General features: G+C 46.0%; 2 protein-coding genes across 4 annotated transcripts in view; one reads left to right on the top strand and one right to left on the bottom strand.

Moving 5' to 3' along the window:
• Positions 1-7,680: 7,680 nt before the first annotated feature.
• On the bottom strand, positions 7,681-14,715 carry LOC140626088 (uncharacterized). The gene is made up of 4 exons (XM_072813697.1): positions 14,635-14,715; positions 13,748-14,404; positions 12,767-13,640; positions 7,681-7,891 (listed from the first exon to the last, which is right to left on the bottom strand). The coding sequence occupies exons 1-3, from the start codon at positions 14,713-14,715 to the stop codon at positions 12,843-12,845; spliced, it is 1,536 nt and encodes a 511-aa protein (XP_072669798.1). The 3' UTR covers positions 7,681-7,891; positions 12,767-12,842.
• Positions 13,337-20,293, top strand: part of E2F3 (E2F transcription factor 3) — a 75,914-nt gene continuing 68,957 nt past the window's right edge. The window contains exon 1 of one of the 3 annotated variants that reach the window (XM_072814107.1): positions 13,337-14,101. In XM_072814107.1, coding sequence (XP_072670208.1) covers positions 13,712-14,101 — 390 coding nt within the window. In that variant the 5' untranslated portion in view covers positions 13,337-13,711. Of the gene's footprint in view, positions 14,102-15,198; positions 15,276-20,293 lie in introns of those variants that run through there. The other 2 variants (XM_072814106.1, XM_072814108.1) reach the window with 2 other exon arrangements.

Here is a 20,293-nt window from a genome sequence, read left to right as displayed (position 1 = left end):
TAGCTCAATGGAAAAAATTCAGTGACCTTCTCGGAAGCCCTCTTTTGCAAGCAGAGAAAAAAAAAATTAATATATACTTCAAGTAGCATTCATGTTTTATAAATTTTCTGCTGTATTTTAAGTTGAAAAGGCTCTCATACAACAATAACGTGTATTTCTTTATGTTTCCAACAAAATAACCTCAGAGTTAAAAAAATTATAATAAGATATTGAGGAAAATAACCTCAGGGATTAAATATTGACTGTTTGCTCTCGAGACAAGAGCACATTATTTTTCTTTGACCTCTTATATCTTCATTGAGTAACTGAAAGATAAAAATCATATTTCTGGCATTTTACGAGCTTTTGTTTTGTTTTGAGCAACTTAAGATATAAACAGAAAATGTCATCCTGACCAAAAGAATATGATCACTTTTTATGAATAAGTTGTTAGCAAGGGCTTTCACCTCTGTTACGTAGAATTTACCTGGTGTACTGGTATCTAGGGCTGCTGGAACTGCAGCCTAAAAACAATTGAAATTCAAATTGTCTCATAGTTCTGGAGGATGAAGACTGAAATCAAGATGTTGGGACCATGCTCTTTCTTAAAATTATAGGGAAATCTTACATTGTCTCTTCCACCTTCCGGCAGTCTGCTGGCAATCTTCAGCACTCCTTGGCTTGTAGCTACACACTCCAATCTTTGCTTTCATCCTCAGATGACATTTTCCTTGTGTCTCTGTGTCTTCATGTGGCCATCCTCTTAAAAGGACACCACTCATTATTAAATGGGCTCACTCTACTCCCGTATGACCTCATTTAACTACTTATATCTGCAATGACCCTATTTCCAAATGGAGTCATATTCAGACATGTTAGGGGTTAGAACTTCAATGTATCTTTTATAGGGGGACATACTTCAACCCATAACATTTGGGATTTGCAATTTTATTTGAGAGTGACTTGGAAACCAGGTATTGCTCTCTGGAGAAGCTGGTTACTCAGGTTAAACCTGGGTTCTACTTTCACAGCTGTGTCTATAGGCCACAGGGATCCCCTTTACAGTGTCATGGGTTGTAGAAGAATCACTGAATCAAGACTATGAACATCTGAGTCAGAAATTCAGCTTTGTCATCTAGCACATATGACACTTTGCGTTTGACATTATAAATCCGTCATCCTCTGTGTTAGAGAGGGTAAAAATACCTATGTTCTTCAGAAGGTTAAAAACCTCTATGTATTACAGAGGATAGAAGCACCTCTCCTTGCTGTTGATTGTGAATATATATGTATGCTTTAAATTTTAAACAAGTATGTCTCCATATATTACTTGTAAATTTAAAATATATTAATGTAAAAGTATAAGGCTTTAGAATCTGTAAAGCACAATTAAGATATTTTTATATTTGATAAATCATACCCCTTGTCTTAAAAGTATTAATATTCCTTCCAAAGCACCTACCATTCACCTTAGATTTCACTTGTACAAATAAATGGCACTTGAGGCAATTGTACATAGCACAGCAGCAGTTTCACATCGGACCTCTTTCTTTTCTTCCTCTTGGCTTCCACTTTTTGCATTTGCTCTTCTTTTACTTTTCCTGTTTGTTTGCCTTAGCACTTGTTCTCTACCCAAGGGCATTCCAAAGAGCACACAGGGTGCTCTAATGCACCTGTTCACCCCTGACATCAGGTTCTATGTATGTGTGTGTGTGTGTGTGTGTGTGCACATGTACCATACAAGAACAGAACTAGTGAGTACCCAGAGGGGTAAACTTTCACTTTTCCTCATGGATATCCCTCCAGTTTGGAACAGGATGAAAGTAAGGTCAACTGTAGGCATTACTAGATTAAGGGAAAGGTGGCCCTATTAAAAGCAAAGATGTAAAAAAGACTTACCGGACAGGCTTGGATCACATTCCCGCCCCCAGAGTAGGGGTAAAAGGGCTCAGCTTCAACTAAATCACATGGTCCCTGGCAGTAGGGAATAGGGGTCAGCAAGGAAAAGCAGCAGATGCTTTCTGTATATCAAGTGTGTCACAACCATGTAAATCCATATACATCTATTTCTCCAGTAAACATTTACTAAGCAAGTACAGTGTACTAACTACCAAAAGACAAAGTTAACGGAAGAAAAAATATCCACTCTCAAAATGTTCACAGTTGGAAGAGAAAAAAGAAAGAAAATAAGAAATCAATAGATTATCATTTTAAGTCACATGCTAGGAAAAGAGGTGACACTTAACCTGCCTGGGTTGTCTGGTCTCATTCACTATAATGTTTCACGTGATTAGAGGTTGGCCAACTTCTTCTGTGAAGGGCCAGATAAATATTTTCAACTTTGTGGATTAAATTATGTTGCAACTACTCAGCTCTGCCCTTGGAACCCGAAAGAAGCCATAGACAATATGTAAATAGATGGGCTTGTCTATGCTCTAATAAAACTTTATTAACAAAAACCAAGCTTTGAATTCCATTTTTCATGTGTCATGGGATATATTCTTCTTATAATTTTTTTCAACCATTCAAAAATATAAAAAGTTAAAAATCATTCTTTGCTTGCAGGGTGTATAAAAACAGACTATGGCCAGATTTGAGATGAAGCCATGGTTCGCTGACCCAGATTATCGCCCTAGTGCTGTCTCCAATACATTCCCCATACTGTAGCCAGAAGAGTCCTTCTTAGATCAGATCTTATCATGTCACACATTGTCTCAATGACTTCTCATTGCCCTCAGGATGAACTCCAAATGTCTTGATACTGGCTTATAAGGTCTTCCACAATCCCCTGCTGGACTACCTCTGTTTCCATCAAGAAGCCATGCATTCATGTTCTCTGCTCCCATTCTATATATCCTAAATAATTCCTCCTCATTCCTCTATTACCTCCTCCACAAAGTTTTCCTTAAATTCACTTCCCCTAAGCCCAGGTGAGGTGTCCTTCTGCAGTGTTTTGATAGCACCATGCATTGCCTCACATCACAGACTTATTATGTATTATTATTATATATAATTTTAACCATATCATTATTATTATTCCCTATTTGCTAGCCTCTATCTTCAAGCCTTGAAGAAAACACCTTTAAGTCTATCTGTTTCTCACTTACAGCCACAGTTTCTAAATTGGAGTCTGGCACAAAGTAGATGCTGGACAAACATTTATTGAAGGAAAAATCCTGGATCTGAGGAAGCGAGGCAGAGGAGGTGTTCCCTGAGCTAAGTCTTACAAAATGAATAACAGTGTATAATTTTGACAGAAAGGGATAGGCATTTCCAAGCAGCTGTAGCTGTTATGGAAGTGGGAGAGAGCATTTGAGGAACTCCAGGTAGTATGGTATGGCTGGAGTGCTTGGTGCGAAAATAATGTGAAGTGAGACTAGAGAGAGAACCTGAGAACTTGTATGCTAAGATAAGAAATTCAGTCTTGGGCAGCCCCGGTGGCTCAGTGATTTAGCACTGCCTTCAGCCCAGGGTGTGATCCTGGAGTCCTGGGATCAAGTCCCACATCGGGCTCCCTGCATGGAGCCTGCTTCTCCCTCTGCCTGTGTCTCTCTCTCCCTCTCTCCTCTCTGTGTATTCTTATGAATAAATAAATAAAATCTTTAAAAAAAAGAAATTGTCTTACTTAATTCCTCAGGTAATGGGGAGCCTTGGAAAGACAAAGTTTTTTGGATTGACCTTTTAGAAACTTCACTTAGATCTCATTGCCCATGTAGATAGTCCAGATCCAATTAAAGTGTCTGAGATAAAGTAGACAAGATCATCTTGGCAGTAGAATTGACTGGAATTTGATGCCAATTTCACATTAGGAAATAAATTTGTAGTCTGCAGCAAGAGTTCACAAAAGAAGTAAAGACCACACGAATTAAGGATAGGTTAGTGGAAACACAGAGGAAGTTTCATACTTGAAAATCAGAAAAAATGGCCAGATTGGAAATAGAGGATTAGGAAAAGCCACAGCCTGTAACTACATGCTATCTGACTCACTAGCCTATGCATGGCTATTTAAATTTGAATTTAGGGGAATCTGGGTGGCTCAGCTGGTTAAGCGCCTGACTCTTGACTCAGGTCTTGATCTCAGGGTTGTGAGTTCAAGCTCCACTTTAAGCTCTACTTCAAAAATAACAATAATAAGTAAAAATAAATAAAAAATAAAAATAAATTTGAATTTAAGTTAATAAAGTGAGTGAAAGAGTTCAAAAGTTAATTTCCAGCTATAAAACAAACAAGTCATGGGGATGCAATGTACAGCACACTGACTGTAATGAACAATACTGTGTTGCAGAACAAATAAATAAATCTTAAAAAGCCAATTAATTCATCACAGTAGCTACACTTCATGTGACCATTAGCCACATGTAGCTAATGGCTATATATCTGGCAGTACAGAATTACAGAAATTTCCAGCATTGCAGAAGGTTCTTTTTTTAAAAGATTTTATTCATTTATTCATGAGAGACACAGAGAGAGAGGCAGAGGGAGAAGCAGGCTCCTCGCAGGGAGCCTGATGCCCGACTCGATCCTCAGACCTGGGACCACGCCCCCAGCCAAAGGCAGAGGCTCAACTGCTGAGCCATCCAGGCGTCCCTGCAGAAGGTTCTATTGGACAACACCATCTAGTCTGAAGCTGAAATTACAGTTAAAGTCAAGACTGTCCAGGAAGCCCCCCAAAGAGTTAAACATAGAATGACCATAGGACTCAGAAATTCCACTACTAGGTATGTACCCCAAAGAACTGAAAACAGGGACCTGTACAGATATTTGTAGACTAACATCATGGCAACATTATTTAACATATCTAAAAGGTGGAAGCCACCCAAGAGTCTACTTGGATCGATGATAAAGATCCACTTGGATAGATGATTGGATAAACAAAATGTGGTATATACATCGAATGGAATATTACTTGGCCTATGAAAAGGAATGAAATTTTGATATCTCTTACAACACGGATGGGCTTTGAAAACATTGTGCTAAGTGAAATAAGCCACACAAAGGACAAATATTATATAATTCCACTTATATGGGGTACCTAGAGTAATCAAATTCACAAAGACTGGTGATTACCAGGGACTAGGGGATTTGGAGGGTGGGCAGGTATTATTTAACGGGTACAGAACTTCTGTTGGGGATAATTTAAAAGTTTTGGGTATAGATAGTGGCAACGGTTACAAAACATTGTATGTATTTGATGGCACTGAACTGTACACTTACAAGTGGTTAAAACAATAATTATTATGTTGTGCATATTTTACTATAATAATTATAAAAAATTATTGTCCAGAGAAAATATATTGAACAGGAGGAAGAGAGGGTTGAAGAAATTTTTGAGAGAATAAAGTAGAAAAGGAAGCCATCAAGGAATTCTGGAAAGTCAGGAGGGTACAATGGGAAACTAGAGGAATGCTGTCAAAAAAAACCAAGGTGGAGGAGAAAAAGTCATTACCCACAGACCCATTTGTGATGTGCTGCCAACAACGCTCCCTATTTAAAACCCACAAGAAAGAGGTACAACCGGACTACCAAGTGTGGAAAGGTAGCTTGTGTTCTTCTGCTTCCTCCTATTCTAGATCCATTGGAGTCACTGCCTAAGCAAAAGTAAGTAACTCGACTCTAGTTCTCTTCCTCAGTTTGCTTTTTCAAGTTCTATCTGATAACCTGGCAAGTAAACAGCTCATAATTTTCCTTCCCCTCCATGCTTATGGAAATGTGTGGCTGTAAGGCATTATTTTCATGACAGCCCAATGTGGTGGATTCAAAATCAATTTGATTAAAAGGCAAGGTAAGGATATTTACCCAAAGAATAACAAATAAATCTAGTTCAAAGTGACACATGCACCCCTGTTTACAGCAGCATTTATAACATAACAATAGCCAAACTATGGAAGCAGCCCAAGTAGTCCACTGATATATGAATGGATAAAAAGGATGTGGTATAGGGGCGTCTGGGTGGCTCTGTCAGTTTAGCGTCCAGCTCTTGATTTTGACTTAGGTCATGATCTCAGGGCTGAGAGATGGAGCCGGTGTCGGGCTCCACTCTCAGCAGAGAGTCGGCTTCTCTCCCTCTGTCTTTCCCCGTGCTCATCCCCTCTCTCACTCTCTCTCAAAAATAAATAAATAAATCCTTTGATGTGGTACATATATAAGTGGAATATTATTCGGCCATAAAAAAGAATGAAATTTTGCCTTTTGTAACAACTCGGATGAATTTAGAGAATATAATGCTAAGCAAAGTTGGTCAGAGAAAGACAAATACCCTCTGATTTCACCCTGATGTGGAATTTAAGAAACAAAACACATGAGCAAAGAGGAAATAAAGAGAGAGACAAATCAAGTAACACTCTTAATCATAGAGAACAGACTGGTGGTTACCAGAGGGGAGGGGGATGGGTGAAATAGCCGATGGGGATTGTTGAATCACTATATTGTACACCTGAAACTAATATAACACTGTATGTTAACTAAAATTAAAACATGAATATTAAAACAAATTTAAAAACAAAAAAGGAAAAGTAAATCCAAAGGTGGTGAGGAGCAGCACTATTCTTCAATCTCTCCCTACCTCTGCATGAAAATAGAAAGGACACCTAGATAGGAAAACCAGAAACCCACGAGGCAATATTTCTGACAAAATTTGGTGACAGAGTAACTCCACGAGTCCCAAAATACAAATGAGAGGGAACAGCCCAACTGCTGAAACAGCTGCCATAAGATATCGGCACCTGTGTCTGAGAAAGAAGGAAAAAACCCAGTAGCGCCTGTTGGACCTATGAACAGGAGAACTGCCAAAGAGCCAGCAGAGCTTCACAGGGCTGTGAGCAGGGTGATGTGGGAATGGCAGCTGAAACCGTGGGACGTTCTACCCTCCAAAAGCAGGTGAGAGCAAGGACAGTGGTAGGATGGTCTGCAGGGTCGGAAACAATCTAGCCTCTGCCTCTCAAAACCCTCGGGGCTCCGTTTTAAGAAGGGGAGACACCAAGCAGGAAGTGCTGGGAGGGAATCAAAACCGACCAGGACAGTCAGTTGAGCATTCAACTCTTAATTTTGGCTCAGATCATGATCTCAGGGTTGTGAGATCAAGCCCCAAGTCAGGCTCTACACAGGGCATGGAGACTAAACATTCTCTCTCTCTCTCTCTCCCTCTCCCACTCTCACCCAGCTTGCCTGCTCTCTCTCTAAGCCAAAACCAAAACCAAAAACCAAAAACTGACAAGGAGAGGGACAAGGCAAGAGGAAATGGAAGGTCTACACTAAAGTAGGGGTGGAGGGGATGTAACAAGGAAACCTCAGAAAGTAAGCCTGCACCCTCATGACAACAATGTAAGATGGAGCTCCTGAAGACAGACAAGATTATCTGAACCCTCCTCACTCTTCAAGTCCAAGAAGACAAATTTCACATGCAGAAAAGTATTGACAACAAATACCGTGGGAAAAAGAAAATAAGGAGCATGAATGATTGCCAAGATCACAGGACAAGGGACAGAATGGCATTGTATGCCTCAGATTTGCCAAAGGAACCAAACTTGAGTCTGGTCCATACTGTGCGTCCAGCTGCAAAATCTGCAGGAAATGCAGAAGACAGAGCAACAGGGTCAAGTGCACCACAGTGTGCATTCTGCTAAATTTAGGCCATGAGGTTCAATGCCCCAAATTCTTTGAATGAGTTCCTGGAGCTGCTATAATGAGTGGTCACAAACAAGGTAGCTTAAAACAACAGAAATTTATTCTCTCCCAGTTCTGGAGGCCAGAAGTCTGAAATCAAGATGGCAGTAGGGATGTTTCCTCCATGGAGCTGCTCCATGTCTGTCTCGCAGCTTCTGGTAACTGGCAATCCTTGGTGTGCCTTGGCTTGTGGACACAACACTTCATTCTCCGCCTCTGCTCTCATACCTCCTCTACATTTTCTTCTCTTCTGTTGTAAAAATAACTGACATTAGATTTAGGACTCATCCTAATCCAAGGTCATTGCATCTTGAGGTCCTTAACCTTAATTATTCTGCAAAGACCATTTTTCTAAATAAGGTCAAAGTCAAAATCAAAGTTTTAATGGGCATATCTTGTGGGGGCAGCCACCATTCAACCTACTATACACGTCGAGATAAATCTTGAGGAAAATAAAAGGATAGACCAGGAACTATAGATTAAAAGAAACTTGAAAGGCAGATCAATATTTTTTTAAATTGGCAAGATGAAACTATAGTTTAGAAAGATGCATATTTAGGTCATGATACTTTAAAAAAATACAGAGAAGTGAAGACTAAAAATATGAGGCTAATGGTTACTTTTGGTGGGAGGCAGGGGGCTGTGATCAGGATGGAGCATACAAGAAAGGGACTTCCAGTCAATGTCATAGTTGCCTAAGAAGCCAATTTATAGGGCAGAGATTGCTAGATCACGGATGGATGCTCGTGGATGTTTCTCGAAGTGTGTTCTGCAGACGGCCTGCATCACAATTACTCTGTTTATAATAAGGCACATTCCTGGACTCTAATCAGAGATACAGATTCAGTAGATGTGATTGAGAGCTATGCTCTATGCCAGAAGTTCATCCCAGACTTATTTAAAAAATGCAGGAGCTTTAGGGGTGTCTGGGGGGCACAGTCCATTAAGCATCTCATCTCAGGTTATGACCTCCTGGTTGTTGGACAGAGACTGCAGTCGGGCTCTACACTCAGTGCAGTCTGCTTCTGATTCTTTCTCCCTCTCCCTCTGCCCCTTCCCACTCTCTCTCTGTCTCTCAAATGAATAAATAAAATCTTAAAAAAATAAATAAATAAATAAATAAATACACAAGACCTCTATTCACACAGTATCTTCCTGGACAAAGACCTGAAGGCAAGAAACTCTATACTGGTATCTAAACCATAATCTATAATAACTAGAATGGTCAAGTTTCTAGAATAAGCACCTAGAAATTTTGTTTGTAGTGTGTGATGTGGTAATGGCTTAAGGACATGATCTTCCTAACCAGAAAGATAAAACAGAGAATGTTACTTCTCTATGGGCAACTAACTGAATTGCACTACAGACGCCTTAAACTCTTAAACGAGTCTTCTCCAGGCCCTAAAACTTTAAAGCTATGTACTCAAAGTCCAATGTGGCAACCAGATTTGACTGAAATGAAATTAGAGGCACAATTTAAACATTAGCTGTTTCAAAGACTTTCTGGGCTTACGAGCAGTTTCTTCAGCTTCCCGAACCTATGATTCTTTTTTTTTTTTTTTTTGTCTCATGATTTAATATTGAATTGCCACAAAACTGTTGAGCAGTATTGTTTCTTGGGAATTACTTATATATCGATCTTATGGGTGTTGGCAAAATTGTATTTTGAAATTGAAAACGAAGACTTTTAGGGAAGATTATAACATCCAGCTTCATATATGTATTACATATGTGTGTGTGAGTGTGTGTGTACGTGAGTGAACAGGAATTCAGAGCTTGTTATGTTAACTGGCAGGATGAGAAGGGGCAAGAGGATGAGAAACAAGAGAATCAAGGCATTTAGGCACAGGAGTGGCAAACTCCAGCTGTAGCTAGAATAGAAAGTAATGGGAAGAAATCCAAAGTCACACAGCTGACTCCAGCTCTCAATATCTAGTGCTGGAAGAAATTACCTGGAGGGACTTGTTATATAAGATTCTTGGGCCCTGCCTCAAAGGATCCCGACTCATTAAATGGTTTGGGGAGAGCTCAGGAATCTGCATTTTTACGAACTTCTTAGGCAAGTCTGCAACAAGTCATACTTTGAAAAGTCCTCCACAGGGGCTCTGGCACAGGCTGACAATTAGTGTCACTGGTGTCCGGCAAGGAATAGTATCTTGGCAGCAGTACAAGACGAGGTGAGTAGCAGTTAAGAGGTGTGAGATTCGGGTAGGCAGGCTAGCAGACCGAATTCATTCCCCAGGGCTGCCATAATAAATTGCCACAAACTGGGTAGCTCAAAACAACAGAAATTTATTCTATCACAGTGTAGAGGCCAGAAGTCCGAAACCTAGGTGTTGGCAGTGCTCTGTTTCCTCCAGAGTAAAGCCTATGGAAGATTCTACTCCTTGTCTCTTATGGCTTCTGGTGGCTGTTGGCATTTCTTGACTTTCGGCTGCTCATTCCAACCTCTGCCTCCATCCTCACAAAGCCTCTCCTCCTCTGTGTCCTTCCTTTGGGTGTCTTCTATAAGGATACTCGTCCTTAGATTTAAGGCTCACCCAGGTAACTCTAGGATGATCTTGAGATTCTCAACTTAATTACATCTGGAAAGATCCTTTTTCCAAATAAGTTCACAATATAGGTTTCTAGTGATAAGGATGAAGACATGTTTTTGAGGGGCCACCATTCAACCAATTACACAGGCCAATTTTAACAACTAGTTGCCTGGGCCGCTGTCAAAGCAAGATTTGAACGGGGGTGGTGATTGGCAAGGGCAGTGCCAGTCTAGTGTTAGATCAGTCTAACCTTCAAGGAAAGGTCAGGGAGGCTCAGACTTAGGAACCTGCCAGAAGCCATGAACAGATGAGGTGGGAGTGGGACGAGGAGCAGAGCTGACTTTATTACCCTGAATTTCTGAGTCAGGATTCTATAATCCCTACTAACCAGGTCATGACTGTGCTCCTACACTGGGACAAAGCTAAGCTGCCACAGCAAGTGGACATCCAGGGGTAATAGGAAGATTTGAGGCTGCGAGTCAGATTGGACTACACAGAGCTACAAAGTGCAATCACGCAAATAAATAGAATCATAAACAGCTACCACTTATTGAGCACCTGCTATGCTATTTGCCTGGCGCTTTACATTTATTATTGCCTCTTCTCATCATGACCTTGTAATATGGGCACTGCAATGTGAGTTCCCACTGGACATATGAGAAAACGGGCTTTTAAAGATTAAAGTTATATAACTAGTGAGTGGCTCCAAAAGCCCATTATCCTTCTCCTGAAACATGCTGCCTCTCCACAAATCAATCAATAGCCTACCTCAAATTTTAGCATCTTATTTCATGTCACTGCACATGTCAAAACATTTGTTTTCTACCAGGTACCCTACGTTAAAACTATAACGTGGCTAAAGGAGAATAAGTAGTTCAAAGCTTTCTAAACCAGATTCACAGGTGGGGATCTGGATTGTGAACACTTGCTCCTCTGTGACTGTCATATTTATCTTAATGTAATCACTTGTGGGGAGCTCTAGCGGGGATTTTTGTACACAGTTTCAAATCCTGGGCTTGTCTCTAATCTTAATAATGCAGGTCTGTCACCTCTCCCCCCCCCCGCCCCCCACAATCCTCACTACCACCATCACAAGCATGCTGCCAATGAAGTTCTATAGGTGGTGATGACCAAATAGTTAAAGTACTAGGTTTCTCAGTAGCGCCCAGGGTGGAAAACAGCATCGATAGAACAAGATCAAGGAAAGTGCTGATACATTATGCCTCTAGTCCAACAAGAATTGATGCCCTTTGAGTATCACCTAATCTGCCCTAAAGATAGTGTCAGATTTATGGTAGAGTGCCAATAAATGTGTGGGTACTAGGCCATGTGTCCTCAACCACCTTGCATGCAAGACCAGAACTTTCCTGAGCCTGGCGCAAGGTTTAACAGGACTTTTATCTCATCCTGTTTCAGACTAGGTAACAGGGCTGAAGCATTAACGAATCTGAGCCTCAGGCCTTTCATAATACTGGTCAGGCCTTTCATAATACTGACTATGTGAGTTTGGGGAAATTATTATTATCAATAACAACAGTAATAACGTTCTGCAGAAGGGCAAGAAGAATCGCAACCCTCATCAGCCCGTGAGCACCAGCTTAGCAGCTAGTGTGTACAATTCTCGGTGACTGGAATTGCGAGTGACACCTGACATGTATACATTTCCCCACATTCCTGCTTTTTCCTTTTTCTGTTCAGGCTCACAGAAGCAATCTTCACTTTTAAGACCCATGAACAGCTGCACCAGTACAGAAGTCAAGGGGGGCACCTGGGTGGCTCAGTGGTTGAGCATCTGCTTTGGCTCAGGTCGTGATCCCAGGGTCCTGGGATAGAATCCCACATGAGCTCCCCATAGGGAGCCTGCTTCTCCCTCTGCCTGTGTCTCTGCCTCTCTCTCTGTGTCTCTCATGAATAAATACAATCTTTTTAAAAAAAAATACAGAAGTCAATTTCACAATCATTTAACAGACTTCTGGTGACAATTTCTAGTTTACTTTAAAAAAAAAAAAAAGCCGTTTAAAGGGTTTTGGAATGGATCTGGATCCTTGCGTTTGCTTTCAAGTCCGAGAACTTGGTAGGAAACCGAAATTGCAAAGCGCTGGTGCCTGGGCGTACGGCGCTTGCGGGGAGCAAGACGTCATCGTGGGAAGCGTGCACTTCTTGGGATTACTGCTTGGCTGATTAGAAACCCGCAGATCAGTCCTAGATGAGCCCTAATTAACTGCCCTGGGTGCTTCTGGGCCAGTGGTGGGCGGGGCGGGGCGGGGTGGGGGGAGTGGGGCTGTGGGGTGGGGGTGGCTTGTCGGCTGGACTCAAACCAATACTCGCGGTAAGCTTTCGCTCCAAACGTTCCAGAGTTAATTTTTTACCTAAACGCAATCCTGGCTAATAATGAAGCTGCCAGGAATGATCTGGAACGCTAACTAAAGTGGTGCCCGCAATCACGACAGGCGAACCTTCTGCCCCCGCGATCCCGCCTGCCCACATGCTTCTGTCTATCAGCCTGGGCCTCGGGATCAGCTCTCGCCGCCGCATTGGTTGGATTTCAGGAAAAGAGAAACCCCACGATTTAAAGGGCTCAGTCCCACCTGCCAGGCATGGTCCGCACGGTCCAACTTGCCTTTGGAACATTATCTGGCAGAATCTCCAGCTGGTGTGCATCTATCACACTGACTGGCCAAAGGAAAGAGAGTTCCCGCAAGTGTCCCCTTGGTCACCTTGACAATTTCTAAAAGCGAAACTTGCGCTCGGGACTAGATGCGCACTGAGTCTGCGGGGCGCCGAGCGCCTGCCCAGGTCAGCAGCGCCCGCCCCGCGCGCGGGCGGGGACCGGGCGGGGCCTGGACGAGGCGTGGTCTTCCGTGGGAGAGAAGGAAGGGCTTTGCCCCGCCTCCTAAAAAAAAAAAAAAAAATCCTGCTCTCGCCCAGCCAATCAAGGAGGCCTATGCAAATGAAGCCCCTGTCGCCCCGGTAACCGTGATGCACGGTAGCCAATGGAAACCAGCAGGCCGCGGCCCCGCGCCGCGATTGGGCCGTAAGTCCGGAGCCAGCGGCCCAATGGGCTGCGGGAACGGTCCTCGGCGGGTTGGGGGGCGGGGATATGCAAATATGGTTTGAAAAGCCGGCGGGAAATCTGAGTTTCGCGGGAGGACCTTGGCGCGTAAACCGTATCCCTTCATTCATTGTCAGCAGCAGCTTCCTGGAGCCATTTTTCAGCTGCCGGCCGCAGCACCCGGGCTGCCGCCGCCGCCTCGCAATCCGTTGCATCGGCCGCCCCCGACGCCTCCATCCCCCCTCGGGGCCCGGTATCCGTGCGGCCGGGACCCTCCTCTCTCCAGAGCCCCGATTATTTTTGGCCCCCGGGGCCCGTGCGGTGCGGAAAAATAAAAAAGAAAAGAGAGAGAAGGGGCTCGGAGGCGCCGGGCGGGGAGGAGAGGAGGAGGAGAGACTTGGAAACTCCGACTGCAAATAATAAAAGAAATTGAAAACAAAACGTTAATATAGCATAGCAATAAAAAGAGCAGGAGCGAGAGATGAGAAAGGGGATCCAGCCCGCCCTGGAGCAGTACCTGGTGACCGCCGGGGGTGGGGAGGGGGCGGCTGTCGTCGCCGCCGCCGCTGCAGCCTCCATGGACAAAAGGGCACTGCTGGCCAGCCCCGGCCTCCCCGCCGCCGCCGCCGCCGCCGCCGCCCCGGGCGCGTACATCCAGATCCTCACCACGAACACTTCCACCACCTCCTGTTCCTCCTCCCTCCAAAGCGGCGCCGTCGCCGCCGGCCCCCTCCTCCCCAGCGCCCCCGGCGCGGAGCACACGGCCGGCAGCCTCCTCTACACCACGCCGCACGGACCCTCGGGCAGAGCCGGGCTGCAGCAGCCTCCAGCGCTGGGACGCGGCGGCGGCGGCGGCGGCGGCGGCCCTCCGGTAATGCCCTCCGCTCCCCGGCCCGGGCGGGAGGGGGGCTGGCGCCGCGCGGGGTGGTGGGGCCGCGCGCTCGGGCCTCGCCGGCCGCCCTGCGCCGCGCGCGGCCTCATTGTTGGGCTCGTGCGCCCCCCGCCCCCCGCACCCCTGCGCCCGGGGTCGGGGGGCTCGGCCGGGCGCGCGGGGCGGCGGCGAGGGCCCGGGCGCCGACCACGTCACACGCTCCCAAACTTTTCGCGGCCCCCCTGCGCGCCCCGCACTTCTCCCTCCCCCACCCCCTCCGCTGCCACTCGAAGCTTCCTCTTTCTCGGGCGTAGGAAGGGGTCACGCCCCGGATGGAGAAGGGGGTGGGGGAGGGGGTCGGGGCCTGGGGAGCGGGGAGTGGGGGGCTCCGGGGCTCCGGGGCTGCAGCGCGGGGGTGCGGGCTGGGCGCCCCCGGCCGGGCCGCGAGGCCCTGGGGCTGGCCGGGGGTCCCCGGGGCGAGCTCGGGGCGTGCTCGGGGCGCAGGGGCTCCGCTGGGGCGGCGCGGGACACACTTGGGGGGTCTGTCCGTCCCGGCGACAAAGGGGCCGGGGCGGGGGGCGGCCTCGAGGCCAGGCGCCCCGGCCTGGGCGCATCCCGGCGGTGGCCGCGGCGGCGCCCGCGTGGCCCGTGCGCCCGGGCCTGGCTCGCCGGGCCCCGGGCCTGCCCTTGACCCGCCTCTCCCCTTGCCCCTTCCTCCCCCGCCCTGTCCCCCTCCCCGCCCCGCGGCGGCGGAGGGCGGAGGGCGGAGGGCGGGGGCAGCCGCGTTCCCGTCCCGCCGCCCGGGTCTGTCCCTCTCCCCGGGACCCGCCGGTGACGTTTCGCACACGTGCGCGGAGGACGCGCCTGTGACTGGGGAGGAGGCGGCGGCGGGAGGGGGCGCTGGAGGGGGAGCGGGGGGCACCCACTTCCTCCTGCTCGCCGGCTCCCTGGCCTGGGACGGTCCCGGCGCCCTCGCCCCCGGCCCCGGCCCCGGCCCCGGCCCCGGCCCCGGCGCGGCCACCCTCGCTCGGCGCTCGCGACCCCCCGGGCGCCCGCCCTCGCCCGCGCCCGCGCCGCCGGTCTGCTCGGCCCTCCGGGCCCCCGCCCCGCCGGCCCCGCCGCCCCCGCCGCCCCCGGAGCCCGGCCGGTTTCGGAAATGCCCTTACAGCAGCAGGTCAGTGCCGGGACGGCCGGGGCCCGGGGCCCGCGGGGGGCTGCCGCGGCGGGGGAGGCGGTGCCGCGGGGTTTCGGAGTGGGGACGGGGGGTTGGGTGCTCGAGGGAAATGAGTAAGCAAGAAAAATCCAACTAAGTAAATGCCCCGGCCTCCGGGTCTAGGAGCCTCGGGCCGGGAGTGTCCGCCCCAGGGGGCGGCTCTGCTGTTTACGTGGATTTTTTTCTTCCAGGGGGCCGAGGGATGGGCGATCGGGAGCCGGGGGCGGGGGGGGGGGGGGGCTCCTCGCCGAGGGCCGAGTTGAGCTCTGTTTTCTGTCTTCCTTCCCTTGTGCCGGAGGGGGAGGGGGCGGGTCAGAGGGTAGGGTGTCTGCAGGATTCCCAGGCCACCCGCCACCCCCTCCCTTTGTCCCTGTAATTTATAAAGCGCCTTTGAGAGATGATTTAGGTCAGGATGCGGCTTCTCTTTTTGTTGATACTAGAAAGAAGTGTGGCCCGGAGGTCTCCCCCCACCCCCCACCCCCCTTTCTCCTTTTCTCCCTTCCCTGCATGGCTCCTGTCGCCTTCACCCTCGTGGTGAGGCTTGGCCCCCACGAGGCTGCGGAGGAACCCAGAGTCGGAGACGTGGTCGGCAAGACCAGCCCGTTGACCTCACCTTGTGTCACTTGCAAATGGATTTATTTTGTGCGGGATCGAGATTTTTGCAGGGCTCTTCGGAGGAAGTCAGCCCGTAGCCAGCACTTTGGGAACTGAGATGGGTTTCGGAATAATGAACGTTTTTGATTCCCTTAACTCTTTTCCAATTTCGCCCATGGTTGGATCTTAACTGCTTTCCAGCCCGGGAGATACTTGCTGAGGATGTGTGATAGAGTCTCAAAAGAAGCTCATCGTTTTTTTAGTGACAAGGGTCTGCCAGCAGGGGGGAGGTAGAGTACAGTACCTACTTACACATACTGTATCCTGTATGCCGGATCTCAGTCTCAAGAATATTCCATGCTGTTCACATTAAATACTGTTGCTTGACCTGACCCGAACATGGTTAGAATATATTTTAAGCCTCTTGGCCCCTTACACAGTTCTGTTACTATATCCTCCACCTAATCCGAAACAACCAGCTATTGACATATTTCTTGGATTGGATTCAGATTTATGGGAGAGTAGTTTTGATAATGGGAAATTAGGAGACCACCAGATTGCTGGGTTTGTGTTTCTTTTCTTTCCTTTCCTTTCTTTTTTTTTTGAATCTTAGCCTGCTTGTCGAACCTCCAAAGCTGTCTGGCCAAACTTACATGTGCTTCATTGTATTTCAAGTATAAAGATTATCCTCACTGTCTTCCAAGTTATTTCAAAAACTTTTATCTTTCTTTCCATGGGATTATTATTCCAAAGCCATGAGCACTGAATCTAAAGTTTGATTTTCTTATCGAAAATATGTTAGTTTTTTTTGGGTTTTTTTTTTGCTAAGTCTTGAAATTTGGTTCATCTCCTTGCCTAAGTGAGAAGACCGCTAGGGCGTAGCTGAGTGATTGCCTGAGCAGAGAGACCATTTAAACACTTGGTGTCCAAGGAGAGGTCGAGAACTCTGTTCTGGTGGCCGGATTTGCAGACCCACCTGGTTCCAGTTCTCAGGAACATCTAAGAACTTAATAGGAGCAGATCCTCACCTTATTTTAATGGGAGAAAATAGAGGAGTACTGCCTTACTGGCTGTATTGTCTCTATCATTGACAAATTTCATGATCTTAGGCAAATAACTTAATTTCTTAAGAAAGTTTCCTTTTCTGTAAAATAGGAGCAACAGCAATACTAACTTAAAGGTTCTTTTTAAGGGTTAACTATGATAATGTGTGTAAAAGACTTTGCACAGTGCCAGGCAAATGGTAGATGTCCAATAAAATTAGTATTCAGAAATGTGGTTTCTTCTATAACTTAGAGAAATAGTGTTAAGACTTGGTGCACAGTCCTTTGTTTACATGTGAATAAAATGCTTATAAGTTTTCTAAGGTGATATCTAATTAATTATATACCCAATTAATTTGGGTTTTTATATCCACAAAACATGGCGGTTCTAGCAATGGGTAAAATAGGGACATGTCAGTAGGATGGGACTATGCAGAGATGGTGTCAAACTGTCTGTATATGACCTTGTGCCCTAAGATGTGATAAATTTAGATCAACTCACCCTCACTTTTTCACCTGGGCTCTACTTCTCCCATGACTCCACGGACTGCTAACATTTGGGTGCAGTCTGTGCTTCGTGGCTCTTGCGGAACTGTGCTCTAAATTGTCACCAAGTCAGAGGCATGCTCCAGGTAAATTCATTTTCAGATGGTGAGCCCTTGGAAGTGGAAGAATTATTCAGAACCATAGCCAGAAGAGCTATTTTCTGGAGCAGAAAGGGTTTCCTCATTTTCTGCCTCTTCTAAAAAGAAGGTGAATTTTATTTCCTTCTAGCCCTAGAAAATTTGGGATGTATTAATATGAGACAGTAGCCTTTCACATCTGATTTAATTTAATCCAGTCACAGCAGCCTACTGATTATACTCTGGGAGAGAACCCATGGTGCTTGAAATTTCGGTGTAAGAATGGAGGAACCGTAGATGCTATAGCTGGGTCTGGTTTTTTGTTGTTGGGTTTTTTTTGTTTTTTGTTTTTTTTTTTTTCCTTGTGTGAGTATAAAAGAAAAATGCTGGGTTCCTGTGGTTCTATACTCAATAATCTTGCTTCTGCTGAGCTATATGATTGATGCCAAGTTTAAACTAGGAGAGAATTTTTAGTCACTACACACCCCAAAATGGAAGTTTTAATATAATGCAGTGCCCAGACTCTGGACAGTTCAAATAGCTCCACTATAATCAGTACCAAGGGCGCCACTCTAATCATCCTCTGAAACAAAGCACCCTTAAATGTGGCAGTGTGAGCTAAGGAACTCAAGCTTGCGAACAGGAAAGGATTTTTTGTTTTGTTTTGTTTTGTTTTGTTTTTCTATAGGTCATCACCTTGTGTAATACTTGGAAGAGGAGATTCTGAGATTAATGTTGTGCTGTGTAAAGCTAACTTGAAAACAGAAAATGATACTCAAAGCTTAGACCTGAATAAACAGCAGCACCTGGAGATTTAAAGGCTGGAGGGGCAGGGCAGGTGGGGAGTTGCATTTATTCTCATTTCTCAGAGATCTCATGCAGTAGTTTTGATTCATCTGTCTTGGGACACCTGGGTGCCTCAGTGGGTTAAGCATCCTACTCTTGATCTCAGCTCTGGTCTTGATCTCGGGGTCCTGAGTTCAAGCCCTGCGTTGGGCCCCATGCTGGGCGTGGAGCCTACTTTAAAAACAAAACAAACAAAACCTCTTCTGTCTTTATTGCCTTCCAGAAGATATACCACCCACGCACCTTTAACCCCCTTTCCACTGGATTGGGACCTATTTGGCAAAGCTTCAGCTACCTCCTCGTTTGTTTTCTGGCTGGTTTTCTGATTTCACAGGATTTTGTTGTCTTCTATTTGTCCAGTTTACATCCAGTTTGCCAGGCTCACTGGCTCCCATTCCTTTGGAACCACCTCCTTTCTCACTAACGTTGTTAAACCAGAACGAGAGAAAACCAACAATTGCCTGTGCTCAGGATATCGAGTCCCACATTGGGGCCATGAAACCACCCCACAGAGGGCAAGGCACAAAAGTAGATTTCAGTTCTTACCAGATTCTCTGTTTCAATTTGGTTTTTCAAGAGGAACTTTCCTGAATTCTTTGAGGTACTAAGCATGTGGTTTAATGTATATTTTCATGCTTGTTAGCTGCTTAAAAAGTAATGTTTTGGGGACTGTATTTACAATTGTTAAGAAGCATTTTTTTTTCTGCTAATCATTTCTCATGGGACGAAGAAGGACAGATAAAGTAGAAAAGCAGTAAATATCGGAAACCACTAATGGTATCTCCTTCCTCCTACCCTGATCCGCTCTTTGGCTTCACAGAGTGACTTGGAAAATGTATCTCACACAGAGAGAAGTTTACAACGAAGGCTTAGAAAACAGCCGAGGTGGGGCCAGGAAACCCAGGATGGGTTGATATAGAAGGATAACACACATCGCTCTTGCTCCAATAAGAAGGAAATTGGTTTACTTTCTGTTGTCACTTTTGCTTCAAACACTCTCCCCATCCCCCAACCCCCAAAGAGCAGCGTGTTTGTAGAAGTTAAAGAATGTACAAGTTACAAAAATGTGTTCTTAATCTTCCGTGGACCTTAAGTAGGGGAGGAGGGGGTCAGTCCTGTGGCCCTGGTGGCCGCAGTCATCTGCTGTATCTCTTTGAACAAGAAGAGATAAAGCCCACTGGTTGCCAGATTGTATCACAAAGCCCATGCACTTCACTTTGCTGAAGAACCTGAGCAAAACAGGCCATTACTTAAGATTTGTCAACTAAGGCAGGGGTTTGTGTCAGCTGGAGGTTGATAGGGAGAACTGACAGCTGATGGAATAGGGAAGGGATTAAAAAAAAAAGTTGACCCTTGAATAGCACACACACACACACACACACACACACACACAGAGTCAAAAATCTGAGTATAGCTTTTGACTCCCCAAAAACTTAACTACCGATAGCCTTCCTTTGAAGCTTTACTGATAACAACATTAACACATATTTTGCCTACATATTATATACAGTGTTATAATAAAGTAAGCCTGAGAAAAGAAAATGTTATTAAGAAAATCCCAAGGAAGAGAAAATACACTGAGAGTACTGCAAAAAAAGAAAAAGACAACCTCATATAAGTGGACACGTGTTACTTCAAACCTGTGTTGTTCAAGGGTCAACTAAAAGTGACTAGTCTGCTTTCTATTGCTGTGGCCCAAGTGTCTGGGGCTATCTGTAGGGTCCAGGTAATACTCTTATAACTTACCAGTCCCTAAGAACAGTACTTTAGGTTTAACACAGGCCACAGTCGATGATTCCCACTGGTCTTTGTTCAAATCATAACGTTGAGAGCTATAAAGCCAGGGAGTCATCATCTGACCCAGTCCCCTTCA

This window comes from Canis lupus, chromosome 37 (genome assembly GCF_048164855.1).
Source record: "Canis lupus baileyi chromosome 37, mCanLup2.hap1, whole genome shotgun sequence".
In the NCBI taxonomy this organism is placed as follows: domain Eukaryota; kingdom Metazoa; phylum Chordata; class Mammalia; order Carnivora; family Canidae; genus Canis; species Canis lupus.
Note: the sequence above shows the minus strand (reverse complement) of the source record. Positions and strands in the feature narration are given on the sequence as shown.